The sequence below is a fragment of the Sturnus vulgaris genome, chromosome 7, assembly GCF_052056855.1.
Source record: "Sturnus vulgaris isolate bStuVul1 chromosome 7, bStuVul1.hap1, whole genome shotgun sequence".
NCBI classification, from domain to species: Eukaryota; Metazoa; Chordata; class Aves; order Passeriformes; family Sturnidae; genus Sturnus; species Sturnus vulgaris.
This window is the reverse complement of record NC_142249.1, coordinates 23094626-23112332: the sequence shown is the minus strand read 5'-3', so window position 1 is coordinate 23112332 and position 17707 is coordinate 23094626. Positions and strand designations below refer to the sequence as shown.

The following is a 17707-nucleotide window of genomic DNA, read 5'->3' as shown; positions in this document are numbered from 1 at the left end:
ACCAGACCTGTTACAAAACCAGACCTGAAAGCCAAGTGCATCCCATGTCAAGAAAAGGTGGAATTCTAGATTATTAGTGTACGTCTTGTTGGCCTTCCTGCTTTTATGGAATGATTCCAAGCCATTCAAGAGTGGTCAGGCACCCTTTAAATAATTTTACTGCCTGAATTCTGTCAGTGAGGTCTCTCACTCATACGTGGACACATCTGCAGTTGTTGCCTACAAACTTCAAAGCAATGACTTAGAAGCTTCATTCTCAACAACCTGTTGCCATTTTGCAACAAATGAAATAAATTGGACTGCTTATCTTATAAATCAAGGAGTGTCCCTTACCTTTCTCTAAGGTTTGTGTGTCTTTTTTTATTTCCTCTAAAGGCACACAACTGTTTTTAGAAACAATAGATCAGTATCATGGGAATGACTTGCTAAGTGTCTGTAGAACCAAATGAAGAATATTTAAACAGTTAAAATTTGGCATTTGTTTTTAAATAAGTTTCATATGTTACTCTATTTGTTTATTTAAAAACCTATTTGTTTATGAAAAAACAGGTATGAGTGGAATCAGAAGAGAGTTAGAAAATGCTACATTTAATTTTTTGTCAAAATTCTACACATTAGACTATACACACACACACGTATTCAGTGGATGGCAGCAGAAAGAAGGATGAAGGTAAAGAAAAACAAAGTGGGTCTGACTGCTAGTCAGAATTATTTCTGTACCATTCAGTGGTGATGATGATGGTATGAATTTTTGAGACAGTATGAAACACTAAACATTCTGCTTTTATAGTTTTTCCAACATCAATTTATCACAAATTAGATTATGGGATAGACTGATCTTTTCTGTCAGTGTGACCCACTGCTGTAGCAATGTGGATCTCTGCTGCCTTGTGCAACTTTGTTGGCAGGGTTTGGAAGTGGTACAAGTCAGTGGATCACCCTCTGTGTGGTGACACCCAAAGAGGTTTCTTTTGCTGAGTTTTGGTTGCTTTCTCAGTAAAAGAATAAAACATTTTTATGATGTGATGGTCCAGATATTTCTGTTCTGAAGTAGACAATGGTGTTCATGACTGTAAGAACTTGTAGTGGCTTCTAGGTTTGCATATGTGGTAAATATTCCTAATGTTATCTTCTCGTTATTCTCATCTTGGAATACAGTGTCTGTACAGTCAGGTATTGTCACTTGTGCAGTTCCCTTTACATTAACACATCTGCCTGACTGCAGGTTACCATTCACACTGAAATCTGCCTCTGTTCCAGCATCTTCAATCCTGAAGAGAGAGAAGCGGAAGAGAACAAAAAATGTCCATTTTAACTGTGTTACTGTGTATTACTTCACGAGAAGGCAAGGCTTCACCAGCGTTCCCAGCCAAGGGGGAAGCACACTGGGAATGTCCACTCGCCACAACAGCGTGCGCCAGTACACGCTGGGGGAGTTCGCCATGGAACAGGAGAGGCTTCACCGAGAGATGTTGAGAGAGCATCTAAGGGAGGAAAAACTCAATTCTCTAAAGCTAAAGGTAAAACTTGTCTAAGACTTTGATCTCTGCCCTAATTTAAACGAACAGTGTCAGAGCTATACGGGCCCAAGGTGTGTGCTTTAAACAAAACTATTGCCTTCTGTGAGCTCCATTTTCAGTTGAAAAGGATGTTTTCCTGGGGTTTTCTAATTTTACTGAAGATACATTTTTGTTTGATTATACCAAGTGCTCTTGCAGTTGTCACTGCTGTGTACCTCCAAGTGCTTTACAGGGAAGTTGTTGTTTACTCTCTGTTTTTTACAGAGAGAAAAATAAAAGCAGAGAGTGGTGGGAGTTAGCCTTGAACAGGGTATTCAGTAGAAGTCTGGAAGTGCCAGGAAGAGAATGAGTCTTCTAAACCCAATGGCCTATTAGAGAGGGGAATGGTAACATTATAGGTACAGAAAGTGAAAGAGCTTCTTTTCTTGGCCAACTTGAGTGAATTTGGGAAACTGTGATACTAAAATGTTTTCATTTGCAGTATACCAACTTTTATGATTGTGTGTCTGTACTATTTCGGCAAAGAATGTCCATTAAAGAAGAAACGTGTCATATAAATTAACCAGCTCTATCAGTTTAGCTAGTTAGAACAAATCCTGGCTAGTTTTCACAGGATCACAGAATTTTTAAGATTGGAAGGGAGTTCTGGAGATCATCTGCTCAACATCCTCCACCAAGGCAAGAGCAGGTGACACTGGGATGTGTCCAGGTGGGTTTTGAATGTCTCTAGAGAGGGAGGCTCCACATCCTCCCTGAGCAATTTGTTCCACTACTCTGCCACCCACAGTGTAAAAAAGTTCTTCCACATGTTGAGGTGGACTTTTTTGTGTTTTAGTTTATGGGCGTTGCTCCTCGTTGTGCTGCTGGCCCCACAGAAAAGGGCTCTTGGCACCCCCTTTGAGATTTCATGTGCATTAATGAGATCCCCTTTCAGTCTTCTGTTCTCCAGACTAAACAGGCCCAGCTCCCACAGTCTCTCCTAACAAGAGAGGTGCTTCAGACCCCAAACCATCTTTGTGGCCTCCATTGGACCCTCTCCAATAGCCCCTTGTCTTTCTTGAACTGTGGAGACCATAACTGAATACTGACAATACTCCAGATGTGGCCAAGCAGAGAGACAGGATCACCTCCTTCAACTTGCTGGCCACACTTCACTGATGCACCTCAGGATACCATTGGCCTTCCTGGGGCCAGCTTCCCAATAAAACTGTCTTTTTGAATACAACATAGGAGAGGAAAGAAACTCTGTATCTGAGTAAAGGAGAACAGGGAAAGGGAGTGTGTTCCTTCTGCTGCTTTAAAACTGGTGACAGAACTTCAGGTTTTTTGTGTCATGGATTGCATTGCATATAGTTTTGACTTGTATATTGTGTACTTTGATATTATATTTTTTCAGATGAATCCTGTAATTAAAAGTGAACAATATTTAGAACTGTAACTGAGCTTCTATGCTGCACATCCCCTTCTTTTGTGATACTGCATCTCTATTTCTATAGTTGTGCAAAGTGGCACCCTCCAAGTTTAAGAAATGCCTTTAAGCATTTTTCCCATATGACATGAGTCCACGTCTCAGGGCCTGAGGAAGTGTACACGATCTTCATGTTTGTAATTAATTTTTTCAGTCTCCTGACTATTTGGGTTTTTTTCATAACTAAAGAGAGTCTTAAATAAATTCATAAGGTTATAAAATTTGAACTGTCATAGAACAAAGATGAAACCACTCAGGACAAAGGCAAATCAAAGACAGATATTTGGACAGGTTGGAAACCAAAGGCTAGTAGAGTGTTAGTGACTTACCACTTGATAGAGGTTATAGATGTAACATCTCACATCACAGGATTTTCAGAGCATCAAGTGTGAATTGTGCTGTGTAACTGATGACTAGCTGTAGATCCCTTGGCTGACTTCCAGGAATCAGCTCAAAGAGAGGAATCCCCAGTGCAGTGAGTAAAGAATAGTCAAGCACACAAATATTTCACTTTTCTTTTCTTAGCTAGAAAGTAAATCTAGAAAAATCAAAGATTTTATTTGCTTTGAAAGAGTGGATGAGGCATTTTAGCTTTTATGCACTGGAGCTTGGCTCTTCATCCTTTCCTAACCCTCCTCTTGGCTGGGTTGGATCTCCCTTCTTCATTAACTTATTTCACTTCAGCCCAGTCTGTTTTGGGGACACAGACCATACTTTCTGCTCGTTTTCCAAATACATGATTTTACATCTTCCCAGCCACTTGTTTGAGTGGATGATTATTAAGATTATTAAGTTTCTGCAAAATCTCTTCATAAGCATTCAGTGAATAAGGAGAGCCTTATTTGCATCTTACTGGTGTTAAATCTTTTACTAGAGTGAAATATTCCTCTTCAGCTGGAGCATGTATAAAAACATAGGCAACAGAAAGCTTCCTGTTTTAACTAGTCCATTAACATCAGTTTAGTTGCATCCCTGATTATGTGCTTGAGTTTAAAAAAAAAAAAGAAAATTTCAAACATGAAGAGAAAATCCAGGACTTGCTGAAATAGTGAAGAGTCACTGTAAAGCACTGAGCGTGTTTTGTTTGCTTAAGAAAACAGGACCTTGCTGAATTTTCATTAGAGAGATGGAAGAGCTGCTTGGTCATTCACATAGTTTCTAAATGAATAAAAAAGGAAATGTAGCATTCTCAGGTGACAGTGTCAGCAGTTATGTCAGCAAAATTATTATTCTTTTAATGAAAATATGCTAATCAGGATTTGCATAAAATATTACTGTACATCACAGAAAAATGAAGTTTTTAGTTTTTTCAGTTTCCCTGGGATTTTATTTTGTACATTGTATTAAAATATACCAATTGGTGGGTAGAAAGTATTTGCTCTTGTAGAATCTGTTTAAAAAAAGATAAAAATACAGGAATATATTGAAATGGAGTTTCCATAATATTAGGTAGTGTTTATTGTTTTAGTTGCCAAGAGCAAAGGGCCAAAGAAACACCTCTAGATTAAAAGCACATAAAGACTGTGAAATCATCTTCAAGTCACTTTGATGTAAACATTGCTGACAGGAGCATAAACACTTGTTAGCAGCAGAGTGTGAAAATTCTGGCTGTAAAAGCCATCTTACCAAATGAAAGGTACTAGGTCATCATTTGAGAAAACATGAGTAAGCACAAAAAGTTACCTAAAAGAGTCCTTATTGCTTACTCATAATGTCTCCTGAAATTAACATTATTAGCATGAGACAAGTGATGTTAAGACTCTCTGGTCAGTGAACACAGTAGGTTCCCTTTGTGGGAGGTTAAAAGGAATAACTTCCAACTAGGGCAAGGCAGAGGTGTCCATCCTACATTTTTCCTGTTTTACTGACTGAATTTCACCCAAAGGCTTCACGTATTCATTGGCCTCTGTTCTGTGGTTATGACATTACCTTTTAACTTTATGAGGAAATGTACCCATCTACATATCAAGTTTATTTCAGATAAGCAATATTATGTCAATCAATGTCATTAATGTTCCCTTGAAGTTCTGGATTTTTTTTATAATCTTCCTCCCTCTTTAGTTACCCAGTTGCTTTTTTGAGAAATGTTAGACTCTTTCCTTTTATTAAATCATTTGTTCTTTGTGTGGCAAAATGGAAGAAAAAAGATTAGAGGAGACAACAAAGAAATCGTCGTGCAAAGGAGTCAGGAGCTGCAGTGGTTTGAAATGGCAGACTGCTGGCTGATGCCACGTGTTTGATGTTCCAGCCTGCTGGATGCCTTTGGCATTCAGCACATCTCTGGAGGCCAGTCCTTGATACTTTACTGCTGTGGAGCAAAGTAGTTAAGATTTGCAGGAGGAGCAGGAGGAGGGGAAATATGTGACAGGATTGGTGTGGTTCTGTAGGTGCCTTTGTGTGCTGACCAGTTGCAGCATTCACCTCATGGGTAAGAGCCCTAAAAGTTAATATCTATTAAACATTAATTGAATACAATAGTAAACTAATTAAAGAAGCAGGGATTAGAATTTCTCTCCCTCAACAGATTCAAACTTAGATTAAATAACAGTGGTCTGCTTAAGGAGTGTTTTGAGCCTTGTGTATATAAAACTAGAGAAATCAGATTTCTTAGGTAGGTCATTCCCCTATTGCATATTAAACAAAGAAATCAAAACAATATGAATGCACTCTACTTAGTTTTACCTTGCTAACATAAAATGAAAAGATATAATCAAGAGTGCCATTCTGGATTGAAATACCCGGGCTGAGTTGTGTGTATGGTGAGGTATTAGCTTCAGGCAGCTAATTCAAGATGCATTTAATCTCTGTGTGGATTTACGTCTCTCTCTCTCTCTGTAGAATGTACAGGAAAAAGGATGACTTCTAATGTTGTTTTTCCTACCTTTCTGGACTAATAAATTGTAATACCTGGTGTAAATAATCTCCCCATTGTCCCAGGGCCAGGCAAAACTGTTTAGGGAGCCATTACCCTCTCTTTTACCAGTGTAATGTGAAATATGTAACAGAAAATGAGGTAGTACACAAAATATTTTTACAAACTATTTTACAAACCTGTAATGCATCGTAATCTGAAACCATGTCAGTAGCATCATTGCTATCTCAGAAGGGATATTTAAGAATTTCAGAGAGTCAGAGACAGGAATCAATTAAGGTCTCTACAATTATCTTGTGAAATAATACAGGAAATACTAGAATTTCAGAAAGGCATGAGATCTAGCAGCTAATGGCAAACAGTAGATTTAGGTAAATAAAGAACAGATAATTTCTTACCTTCATGACAAAGTTGGCATTTTAAAAGTGTATTTAATTAATATGCTAAATGTGAAATAAATGCCTGGTCACCCTATCTGTGATATTTTTCTGGAGCTTCCTGGCAGTCACGCAGCATTTTTACATACAGCTTTGTACGTTGATAATGCATTTCACACATTGACATCTATGACATGATGTCCGTGTGAGTGTTGTTGAAGGGCTTTGTTAATTGTTCTGTGCTACAGATGACAAAGAACGGTACGGTGGAATCCGAGGAAGCCAATACACTGACTCTGGATGACATTTCTGATGATGATATTGATCTAGACAACACTGAAGTAGATGAGTACTTCTTTCTCCAACCCCTGCCTACAAAAAAGCGGCGAGCATTGCTGCGAGCGTCTGGAGTGAAGAAGATCGATGTGGAAGAAAAGCACGAGCTGCGAGCCATCCGCCTGTCCAGAGAGGATTGTGGCTGTGACTGCCGTGTGTTCTGTGACCCTGAAACTTGCACCTGCAGTCTTGCAGGCATAAAATGTCAGGTAAATGTCTACATTATTGTCATTATTTAATTGTCTGGGGAGGGGGAAGGGAGTGTGTCCATGCACACGTGTGTACTTTCTGTTCTTGAAGTTATAACTATTGGAAATTAGGTATTAGGCAATAACAGTTGTGGATATCCAACCTGTTTTCAAGGCCCCGTTTTAAGGATACATAGTGGGCAATCAATACAATCTCCTAGAATATCTTTAGTATGATTTTAGATACATACATGGCTTAGGGTGTGTTTTTGTTCTTACACAATCATTCTACTCCTCATACTCCTTTTAGGCCTTTATCTAAATAGGCAGATGCAGACAACAGAAGAATAAGTAGCCTGCAGATTTGAGAAGGGATATTACCTTTTATTTTAGAAACAATAAGCAGACACTCCAAATGTGAATTATGTGAATTATTATTGTTTCCATGGGAAACAATAAATGCATTCTGCAATACTGTCCTTTATGTAACATGCATGATACTTAAAATCTATGCATGACAAATTTGCATGTAGGCAGCAAAAAGGTATCTGCTAATACAGCAGGGAAGTTTTTCCTCTGCAGACTGAGGAGGTATTTCATATTGTACATTTGCATAGTGTCAGCTGTATGTGTCCCAAAATGCTCCCTAAAATATATTTCTGCTAGTTCTGCTGAGTTGCTGTTGTGCAGCTGAGTTTTCTTCCTGAATGCATTTTTCATCTCATAAATCCAAGCTAAACTTTCTCTGCTATTTTAAATAATATATTCCCTTTGCTGTTCCTGTTTTCATCTCCACATGTGGGGAAGATGTACTGGATTGTGTTGCGTGGTTCTCCTGCGCATATTTGATGTTTAGGTGTTACAGTGCAGATGAAAGTCACAGACCTTAGGCTATCTAATCAAACTTGCCAACACATGGATTCGGTGACATTTTCAAAAATTTAAGATATTAGATGTAGAAGCTCTGTGCCCAGACTATTAAGGTTACAATATTGCATCTAGAATTGACTGGATTACCTTTGAAAATGCGCTTGAGTTTTTGTTCGTGTTTTCTGAGGTGTCCCAATTGGTAACTTTATAAAGTTTGTGTATATCATTCATTCTGTTTCAATGAGTGTCTAGTTTCCATGATTTTTGGCAAATTTTGAGGTGTTTCTGGTAATGTTTTTGCTGGATTTGAGCACAAAATGAACTAAAGCTGTAGCAGATCGAGAAATTGAAAAGCTACCTATTTTTTGTTCCACTGTGTAATACTTTCGCCTGTGGAACAGAATCATTTTTTCCCTTCTCTGCAGTTGTGGAGCATGTCCAGGCCCCTTACTGTTCTCTCAGTACTGCTGAACTCCAGGGCTGACTCCCTGAATGATTGTTAGCTTTGACTAATTCTACCAGCATTTCTCAAGGTGAATCCCACTTCACCTTTGTATTTCTCTAGGCTGTCTAGGCTCTGTCATGTCACCAGGCTTTTGCTTCCTATTGTTAATCTGTATTCTCTTTTTTAAAAGGTGGATCGTATGTCTTTTCCATGTGGTTGCACTAAAGAAGGGTGTAGCAATACAGCAGGTAGAATCGAATTTAACCCTATCCGTGTACGGACTCACTTTTTGCACACGATAATGAAACTTGAATTGGAGAAAAATAGAGAGCAGCAAGTTCCAGCACTCAATGGCTGTCACACTGAGATAAGTGCACACAGTAGTTCCATGAGTCCAGGACCCCATCCAGTTGAATATTCGATTGCAGAAAATTTTGAGATTGAAACTGAACCCCCGGCTACAGTTATGCATTCCCAGTCAGCTGAGGACTTGGACTGCCCAGGGGAAGAGGAGGAAGAGGAAGATGGGAGTAGCTTTTGTAGTGGAGTTACAGATTCTAGTACACAGAGTTTAGCCCCTAGTGAATCAGATGATGATGAAGAGGAGGAGGAAGATGAGGAGGAAGATGAGGAGGAAGAAAAAGCAGATGATTTTGTAGAAAGTATGAGCTCCCATGCTGATATGGTGCCTCTTCCTTCTGTCCTTTGCTACTCTGATGGAACTGCTGTGCATGAAAACCACTCTAAAAATGCCTCATACTATACTAACTCTTCAACTCTGTATTACCAAATAGAGAACCACGTTGCTGGCACTGCTAACCAGATTGGTGAGACTTACTCAGAAAGGGATGCTGTCAAGAATGGTAGTCTTTCTCTGGTGCCTTACAACATGACTTCAGAACAATTTGTTGACTATACACGGCAATCAGAGGAAACTTTTAGCAGCCCTCATTACCCTTCTGCAAACCCCTCAGTGATTGTTTGCTGCTCATCTTCTGAAGGGGATGGCAGTGCTCCCTGTAACAGTTTATACACTGAGCATAGGCCAAGTCACCCACCAGTGGAATTTCACTCATATTTGAAAGGTCCTTCTCAAGATGGCTTTGTTTCAGCTTTGAATGGTGACAGTCATGTGCAAGAACATCCTGCTGAGAATTCACTAAACCTCCCAGAAAAAAGCAGACTGCACGAAGAGTGCATCAAATCACCAGTGGTAGAGACGGTGCCTGTTTAATATTAAAATTATTTTAGGACTGACCTCCTGTGTTAAAATTCACTCCCATTGGATTTTCCTAGAAACTTACTTTTTTAAGAGGTAGACAACACTTGGACTATAGTCAATGTTCCAGACACATTTTGTTTTCTCAAGCTACACTGGCAGTGGTATTGCACAAAAACAGTTCATGTAAAGATTTAAATTAAAATAATCAACCCCCTTTTTGATAAAAATAAAACAGAAAAGTAAAAAACACACCCAACATATTTCAAAGTAGCCTACCTATGAACGTATGTGAAACCTGCCAAGCTATCTGAATCAAAGCTTCATGTTTTTGACTGTCGGGCCTGTGCAAGATTGTTTAAAATGATACTTTGAAATAATCATGTTTAGAGTCCTAATTTTCAACATATCTGAAAAGATGGTAAGTTTAATGTAAAAGTAACTGCTGTAAAAAGAAAAAGTTTTAATTGTTCTGTACTGTATGTATTTTATTTATAGTAGTTTAAGATTCATGTTTTGATAAAAATGAACAGCATGTTCATTTGAGCAGAGGATCCATAGCTACTTACGAAGAGCATGTCCACTTTTCATCTGGAGTACCCTGTATTCTTCCTTATTTTTTCTTAATACCATTTCTGATAAATCATCTTGAAACACATTTTTAGAGTGTACTATTTTCTCTTTTACTGTTTTTCACAAACAGAAGAGTCAGACAGGGGGCATTTCCATGTTCTAGAATAGAGAAAGGTAGACAATCCTCCATTTAAAACTAAAATCAGTGCCATTCCAGAACTAGTACCCCCTCCCCAAAGAAAAATGATCTTGTATGTAATGGCAAAGCAGTAGCTTAAGCTCACACAGCACCTTCAGCCCAGCCACCGTTCAGATACTTTGCACTTTAGTGCCACTTTGCAGTACTGTACGAACGGGACCTGTGAACCTCTTCGGAGAAATGCCATAGCTCCAGATCCTGAGGCAATGTAAGGTCTTAAAATTCACTGTAACAAAACCTGTACGTTTTTCCCAAGCCAGTTTATGAGTATGTCAGTATGCAATTTATAAAAGCAGAGCCTTACTGATCAAAATTTAAATAAAGCATGGAAAAAAATGCGGAAGTGTCTAGATTGCCTAAATTTTTATTAAACACAAGACTGGCTTATGTGGACTTCTGATTGTATTTCAAATTTTATACCACTTGGTCTTATTCAGAAACAGTCCATTCAGTGAGGAAAAATAGCTTCAGAAATTTTGTATCTGCAAAACTCTGTAAGCAAAAGAACATGTGCATCATATGGATATCCATTACCTTGTTTTTAAATGAAATGGGAATGAAAGTACCTTTAATTTATTAAACTACATTGCTTTTGTCTAGAAAAGGAGGCATAGGAACCAGCTTTTCTCTGCACTGGTAATTCTGCACTGCCTTATTTTGATTTCAAAATCTATTTCAGCATTTTTATTCTTCTAATACTGAAAATTCATTTATTATACATCAAGTGGTTGAAATGTAGGCCTGTCTTGTTTGTCAAAGTAAGGATCAGCATCTTACTTTTTATCTGTGTCAAATCTAGATGGTTAACAGTGTGCATGTAAACACAGTGTAAATTTTCTCTGTAACAGTGACTCTTCTGCTTAGAAGCTCTTTAAAACATCATGTACAGTACTCCAGTAGAAAAACTGCTGATGTAAAATATGCTTTTCAAAAAAAGAGCTAACTTAATTGTTTTTATATGAAATCTGGGCAAAGTGATTTCTCATGTTTATGCTAAATTAGCAAAATATTTTTACTCCATGTAGTAGCTGGAATGGTTTTTTATTTACTTGTTTCCACAAGAAGTCCTACATGTTTTATATGAACTGCATTGAAGTCTAGTTCTCTAGGGACTGGATTCCAAACTTGCAACGTATTCCATCTCCTGGGAAAGTGCTCTCATGTTGGTTGTCTGGCTCAGCAATTCCACAGCCTCTGTTCCTCGCAGTCACAGACCACTCTAGTCTCTTTCTCTAAGCCTGAGTAGCCAGGTAAGTGCCTGTATTCTCCAATGCCATACAGCAAATACCTATGACTTTTAAAGAGAAACGTGCTAGTCCTTAAAGTTCCACACTTAAGAATAAATTATTCTATTCAAGATGTTCTAAGGGCAAATGTAACAAGTCTCTGTGTATATAGGGGTCTTGCTTTTACAGCGGGCTTAAATTAGGCACTCTCCCTTAACACCAGCACCAAAAGCACAAATCTCTTCTGCTTGCACTGGGACAGTAGATGAGGATCAGTAGCAGCTCTTTAACTTCAGAGTGTGTTAGTGAACCACACACACGTTGCTGGGGTATTTCTCTCAGGGGAAAGTTAAATGAAATCTTTAGCTTTGTTATTCATGCCCTTACTGAGCAATAAGAAATTATTTTCTTGACCCCTGTGCTTTCACATGAAAAATATCTTTAATAATATCAGCAAGCACAGTAAGTGATTAACTTTATAAAATACTTCTCAGCTAGCTTTAAATATTGAGCTGATGGTTATTTACTATTTCCATTGGCATAGATTTCTGATCTCAGTCCTCTGTAATCTTAGCATCTGTAAAAACTGAGTATTTGGATGTGTATATTCCATGCTATTGGGGCATCAGGGATGAATACAGCCAAGTTCTCTAAAGCCTGCAGAGTAGGATAACATGCAGTACCTTGTAAGAGAGAGGTAGAGGGAGCAGGGACTGTTTTCCCATGTTTGAAGTAGCTCATTACTGGAAGACAAGAAGTAAAATGTGCAGAATAAAAATTTAAGTTGAAAAAATATTCCTAATTGACTAGGCAGTGATAATGTCTTCTCTTATAACTTCTAAAAACGTCACTTTTGATGCAATGTGATATTTTATGATCAAGATTTGATGTCAAGACACAAAGTAAAGAAATCTTTAGTTCTTACAGCAAGTTATAAAGTCAAGTCTGTTTATAATTATGGAAGGTTCCTGGTAACTATTATTAATAATACCACCAAGCCTTCTAACAGAGGTAAACTCATACTGAGGAAAAAACCTCTCTTCTTTTCAATACAGGTTAAACCTGTTGCCCAGCCAAATCCATGCCAGCAAATAACAAAGCTAAAGCCTTTTCTAGCATATGTCAGTTGACTAGAGTGAAAAAAAAAAGTTGAAACCCTGACCAAAACAATTAGGTTAACTCAGCTGAAACCTAGAGTAGGATATAGAAATCAGGTGAGAATCAAGTTTCCCATCACTTGATTAAACTTTGATGGGTTTTTTTGGAACAGAAAACCATGCTCTTCATTTTAAGGAAAAGCAAGCTTAAATCATGGGATGGAAACTATTTTAGTGTTATTTTCTGGGGCTAGTATATAATAATACATGCTGTGTCCCATTTCCCAGCTGGTTAATATTCATGTTGATAATCAGTCCTTTGATTTTGGGTAGGCTATTTCTGTGTGATAAAAGTATTGTGTTAATAAATGATAACCAGCAGTATTTGCTTCTGTATCAACATAGTATATTATTTGTGAAAATATCTACTTTACTGATAGTCTTTATCAGCTTTATTTCCAAGATATCTGGCTACTGATAAACACTCCTAAGAAGCCCAGTATATATTTGTGATTATATTGCATTGTTCACAAAAATTAGTCATAATGACAGCATTTCCCTTTCTTGAAAAGAACTGGAATTCTCACACAGGCCCTTACTGGAACCACAGATGCCTTTTTGCCTATAAGGTGAACTTCACCTCTCTTGGAAAAAGGTTCACTGTTAAATATATATAAAGCTTTAATTGCTGTTATACATGAAATTAGAATTTTCTTGGCACCATTACAGCAATTGCAGTAGTTGCTTAAGAGCTGTAACTCATGTCCATTGAAACATCCTTAAAATTAAAAGCTGGTCAGTAGAAGTTTCTAATATTCTTTGTTGAGCTGTATGCCACTTAGATCAGAAAATTCTAGATTTGTAAGGCTTTACAATTTTTCATTTACATAAGTTCCTGCTAGTGAATCATCATTGGAGTTGACATTTGTTTATTTTAAGGCCACTGGTTGCACTCCATAGTAACTATCACTTGCTATAGATAAGGTTCAGCTGCTCCCCTGCTCTGTTAACAGTGGGGTTCTGCCTTTGGTCCCAGTGCTGCAGGACTCCTGTATGGTATTGGTGGTGCTGTGACTCACTAGATTGCTGACAGGTCCCAGTCCAGATCCAGTTTCTAACCTGATCTGGCTGTTTTATTTCAGTAATAATAAACCAATCAACTGATCATGTTGCTTTCCCTGCCTCCCAGGAAGTACCTTCTCAAACACAGCTGCTTTGTTAAAGATCATGTACATATATTTGTATGCAAAACTGAGCATGTATAAAGGTTTTTATTAGTTCAGGTGCTCCTGATAGAAATGTGATATACTGGATAGAGTACTGGGCTCAGACAGAGGATACTTTGTCCTGCTGTGTCATGGGATTCTCCGTGCTCTGGTTTTTAATGCACTTGGAGATACTGTGATAAAACATAATTCTATAGAACAGGTAAAATACCATTTTATTCTCGTGTTTTGGCGCCATAACGAAATTTTTCTGCTGCAGACTATGCCATTTTCCAAATGAAGCCTAGCTCAGAAGTGACGAGAAATTTTTCACTAACATGAAACACAGCTGAAATGAGCTCTCCTTTCCTTGGACTGGATTAATGAGCAGAAGTTAAAAAGTAAATTTCACAGTGAAAAATTAGAATAAAAGCTGTTTTGAATATACAACATTTACCTGTCTAGTGCTTAACATTTGAGCAGCAAGATTGTAGTTTTCCTGCAACACCATACTTGGCAGCAGCAGGCAGTCTTACTCCTCTGCATGTTGTCTTTTGCCAGCTGAATTCTCCCAGTTGAAACTCCCTGTCTAGGCTGTTCCTGTAGCAATGCAGGTGTCCTTACTCGAACATAAGACAGACCCATGATATCCTTTTAAAAAGCATTTGCTAAATAAGGATCTTCAGTGTTACAGCTCATGAGTTTTATAAACCGATGTTCATTGTGCCAGTTGTTTTATTTCCTGAAACAGTCAGGAACAGAAGAGGATGACAGGGAAAATCCTTACACATTCGGGGTAGTTACACTTTCCCACTGAGACTAAAGAGTAATTCTGTCATCTGCTTTATTATGGTTGCAGGACAGTTGATGTAAAATACTTTGAAAAGCTAGAATTAACTCAAGAGAATATATTCTATAGAATTTATTTCTAAAATATTAAATCCAATTACTATTTTTTTAAAATGGTAGAAAGCTGTTATTTTCAAAACAGAGTCTAGTTCACTTACGTGTTCCTTGGTATGAGTAATCTCAGCATTTGCCTTTTCAGTGTTTCAAGGTTTTTTTAATATTCTTAATTTTGCTATTCTCTGTAATCTTTGTCCATATGCAAATTATTGTCCATTTTCTCCAAGTGTCAAATCCAAAGTACAAATATTGTGAAGTGATGAAGTGCAATGTAAAGATGTCTGAGTGAACACATGCTTGAGTTCTTCACAAGTTCTTCCTTTTCACTGTCTCTTCCCTCCCCTAAATCCAGGACAGCTTTTAATTTTATGGCTAATAAATGTACCAGGGTATTGTTTCCATTTAAGGAGGAAAGTTACAAAATCTTTGAGGACTTTTCTGCTACCCCAATAGCTTATAACTAGAATTTTACTTTATATGAACATCCACTTATGAAATACCTCTTTTGCAGCCTTAGTATTTTCTTTTTAATTCCTTCCTTACTTCCTGTTGGTGTTTTGGAGGTCTGTTGTACATTAAGACTTCTCATTAAAATGGAGCACAAGGGCAACTCTACTGTCCTTTGTGCTGAGAATGAGTTCTTGAAAAGCCAGGTTGGGTGGGGTTTTGAACAAGGTGATCTAGTGGGTGGCAGGGTCAGGGTGGGTTGGAACTAGATGGTCTTTAAGGTCCCTTCCAAACCAGGCCATTCTGTGATTCTAAGAGGTAAAATATGTATTGCCCTACTGCTGTCTTCAAGACAGACACCCGCCCCTCAGAAGGTTCCACTGACTGGAGAACCATAGTCCTGGTGCTCTTTCTCAGTTGAGATTATAGTCCTTCATCCAAGGCTGGAGGTGGAACAAAAAAAAAGTCAAAAGATAGATTTTGTACTTTATTAAAACAATTATTTTAATTTGGAGCTTAGCAATGATACTTCTCTTTCATGAATGTCCAGCAGACCCAAGTAAAAAAAAGTGTGTCTCTCATGTACATTCTTCTCTAACTGTTCACCTTTCCAACAAACCATGAAGATAGGATTAGCTGTTCTTGATAGGGAAAATGGTGGAAGATACAAATGTACATCATTGTTCTAATACAAGGATCAAGATAATCCTTTGTCTTCAAACACTTGAGTGAGTGCAGGGAGGATAGAAAGAACAATTTAGAGAAAAAGAAAGATGAAGGCAGGAGGCAGATTGATGAGGATTATTTTTCTTCTAAAGGGAAAAATAAAGCATATTTTAAAAAAACACAACAGAAGGAAAAAGACAAATTTAGATCTCTTCAACGCAAGGAGAAAAAGTAGGTGAAAGCATGAACTCAGCAGAAACAGGAAATGACATTTTTTTCCAGACCACAATTATACAGGTGGCCATTAAATAAAAGACTTATCCAAATGCATGGGGTAAAAAAACTAAAAAGCTACACCCTAGAAGTATTGCTAGCATATCACTCTTTGTTGATGGCAATTTTAAAGACAAGTTCAAAATCATTTTAGTTAACTCTGCTCCCAGGCACATATTCTCAAATACCCAGTTTCTCAGCTAGCAAGAGATGCTAAAAGCAAAGACAAAATGTCCTTTTATCAGCATTTTATCTTGGCATTTTCAAATGAGGCTTAGTACATTAGGGCAGTTAATTATTTTAGGTTTCTCCATTTTAAACTTATAAAATACGTTCTTAAGAATGAAATTTTGGGTTGGATTGTGGATGAAGGTTAACTTTGCTGGGGTAATGGGGGAATCACTGTAAAGAAACATTTGTGAGTCTCAGATATAGATTCAGCACCAGTTTTCAGCTTCTTGAAAAGATCATCATGTGCTCTGGCAGCTGGTTCTCTTAAAACCAGAAGCAAGCATGCTGGTTTTTTTCAAGCCATTTCACACAAATGCCACAACTTCAGGTCTCAAATGCCCATGTAAACAAGGCTTAATAACTGGGCACTTCTTTTAATTGACTGATTGTAGGCACTTCTATGGAAATACGTCTGAAGTGTAGTTTGTGAAATATGTTTAAAAAGTGTTTGATGTAAAATAAGCGCTAGAAATTTAACAGTACAAAAATAGTCAAAATCTGTAGATTACAAAATGTTCCTAAGATCCTCAGCCTGTAATATTGTCTTAGTAAAGTTGATCTTTTAAGTTAAATTGCATTCTGGTGTGATAACCTTTTACAATTAAAATTATTAATACAAATGTACTGATTAATACCTGTTAACATAAAACGTGGCAACTGTTTCAGTCTACAACTTAGAAATTTTGTAAAAAAAAAAAAACCCACAAACAGAAACAACACGTTACCTTTTATATGTTTAAAGGGTTTTGTTTTAACAGACTATATTAACATTCACACTGTCTAGTCCAACCCTGTCTTTTAGCAGGTTCATCTTTCTCTGTATACATATATATATATATATAGCCCCATAAGAATATAAAATTGCTTTTGAAATTTGTGTTGGCAAGTGGTAAACAGTACACTGTGGCATAAACGCAGAAGCACTTAAGTTGATGGTATTTCAGACAGGTAATCCATTCAAATGGGACTAGTAAGAATGTGTAATTACAGCCATTAGTTTAAAATTTGTACATTACTTCTAACGTTACTAATTTCTGAGAAAAATAATTACGTTACGTACTTAACATTTTCCATTACAGATGATCTTGCATACTAAAATTACGGAGGTCTCAACAGTTAAGCAAGATATTTAATTGGACTGCTGCTATTAAACTGTTTGAAGAAGCAAAGGGAAAGAAAATTCATCTTAAAATCTGTATATGGAAATAATTCTAAGCTTCATGAACTACACATTTCCTTAATTTCTTTTTTTTAAGCAAATTGTAACATCAAAGATGCCAAAGGGTAATATAAGCTACAATAATATTCAACAGAACTTAACCTAGATCTTATGTTGTAATAATTTATTCAAATCAACTGTATTCTTCTGTATTTATATTTTCAGTATTTATTATGAATGATATGAAATTTGATGTATTTATTGTGGCTTATTACTGCAGTGTATATATTACAAAAATGAGCATTTTTAAGTATTAACATTAGTTTTTTTTGTTAATTAGTGGCACTTGTATCAGCTGTATTTTTATTATATATTGTACAATATATATTGTCCATTTGTTTGCAATGAAGTAAACCAGGTTTCTACGTTA

The 17707-nt window shown here is 37.2% G+C and overlaps 1 protein-coding gene across 4 annotated transcripts in view; it reads left to right on the top strand.

Annotated features, from left to right (window-relative positions):
- The window catches only part of CSRNP3 (cysteine and serine rich nuclear protein 3), a 98407-nt gene extending 80700 nt beyond the window's left edge, over positions 1–17707 (top strand). For 3 of the 4 annotated variants that reach the window (XM_014880869.2, XM_088168113.1, XM_014880870.2), the window contains 4 exons: positions 1261–1520; positions 6486–6782; positions 8267–11317; positions 17198–17707. In XM_014880869.2, the coding sequence (XP_014736355.1) occupies positions 1261–1520; positions 6486–6782; positions 8267–9310 (1601 nt within the window). In that variant the 3' untranslated portion in view covers positions 9311–11317; positions 17198–17707. Of the gene's footprint in view, positions 1–1260; positions 1521–6485; positions 6783–8266; positions 11318–14156 lie in introns of all 4 variants that reach the window. The other variant, XM_088168114.1, reaches the window with a different exon arrangement.